The 1,194-nt window shown below is 30.8% G+C and overlaps 1 protein-coding gene across 1 annotated transcript in view; it reads left to right on the top strand.

Annotated features, from left to right (window-relative positions):
• The window catches only part of EAH_00023310 (SNF2 family N-terminal domain-containing protein, putative), a gene marked incomplete at both ends in the record, with an annotated part of 11,989 nt that extends 11,124 nt beyond the window's left edge, over positions 1 to 865 (top strand). The window contains 2 exons of the mRNA XM_013396843.1: positions 176 to 388; positions 785 to 865. Of these exons, the coding sequence (XP_013252297.1) occupies positions 176 to 388; positions 785 to 865 (294 nt within the window). The remainder of the gene's footprint in view (positions 1 to 175; positions 389 to 784) is intronic.
• Positions 866 to 1,194: the final 329 nt, after the last annotated feature.

Genomic DNA, 1,194 nt, shown 5'->3' with positions numbered 1-1,194 from the left:
ATATATATATATATATATATATATATATATAAATGTATATATATTATATGCATAGGCTTATTAAACATGTATATTGTATGGTGTATGCAATGCATCTATGTGTATGGATACGTCTTTATATAAGCACTATTATATGTATATATATATATATATGTTGTTTATTGTGGATTATCAGGTAAAACAAGAACAAACAGAAGATTTATATGTAGACCGTGTTCTTCACGAGTCCTCTACCGATATGAATAATTCTGCTTCTCTTCCTTCTCTTAAAACAGAGAAACACTCAGTTTACGAATCTGTAATGGATGAAGTAGAAGACGTTGAAGACAGAGCGGCACTCAGACAAACCGCCAAAGAACAAAAAACCGTACTCCAAGAAATGACCGATGTCAGCAGAAACAAACACAAATAAATATTTCTACTACAGCTGTATATATATATATATATATATATTGATATAATATACTTGTATATATATATATATGTATATATAATACCTATATATGCTTTATATATATATATATATATCCATCTGTGTATGTTTATATTTGTCAGCCTCTGCATACATATATGTAAATAGACGGATATTTGTTTGTCTATATATGTATAATAAAGTATATATACATACACATACATATATACATGTTTATATTAGCACATCTGCATTTGTAGGGCGCTCGCAGATTTCCATGCAGACGTCGTCAACACCCGCATTCACCGCATACACAAATTTATAGTTTATATTTATATTTATATTTATATTTATATTTATATTTATCTACAGGATTTCCGTGATGAAAACCAAGAGGGAGTGGATGAGGTGACAGCTGCGCTGAACGAATTGCCGGCGTTGGCAGTTTACTGCGTAAATTTTTTGAACGACAATAAAAGCGAATCGCTAATCGCACAAATACAAAAATTCAAGGTATATATTTAATATTATATTACTCTCCCCCTTCTCCTCTTGATACCTCTCTCTCTCTCTGTATATATAAATATGTATATAAACATATATTATATATATGTGGTATATTATTTTCCCTTTATTAGTCTCCCCTTCCTCTTCCTCTTGATGCCTCCGTCTCTCTCTCTCTCTCTCTTTCTCTCTTTCCTGGTCTTCTTACCTTCTTGCTGCCTCTCTTTCTCTCTCTCTCTCTCTCTCTCTCTCTCTATATATATATATATATATATATA

This window comes from Eimeria acervulina, genomic scaffold, assembly GCF_000499425.1.
Source record: "Eimeria acervulina Houghton genomic scaffold, Eah_scaff178, whole genome shotgun sequence".
NCBI classification, from domain to species: domain Eukaryota; phylum Apicomplexa; class Conoidasida; order Eucoccidiorida; family Eimeriidae; genus Eimeria; species Eimeria acervulina.
The sequence above is the reverse complement of the archived record's forward strand: the minus strand, read 5'-3'. Positions and strand labels throughout refer to the sequence as shown.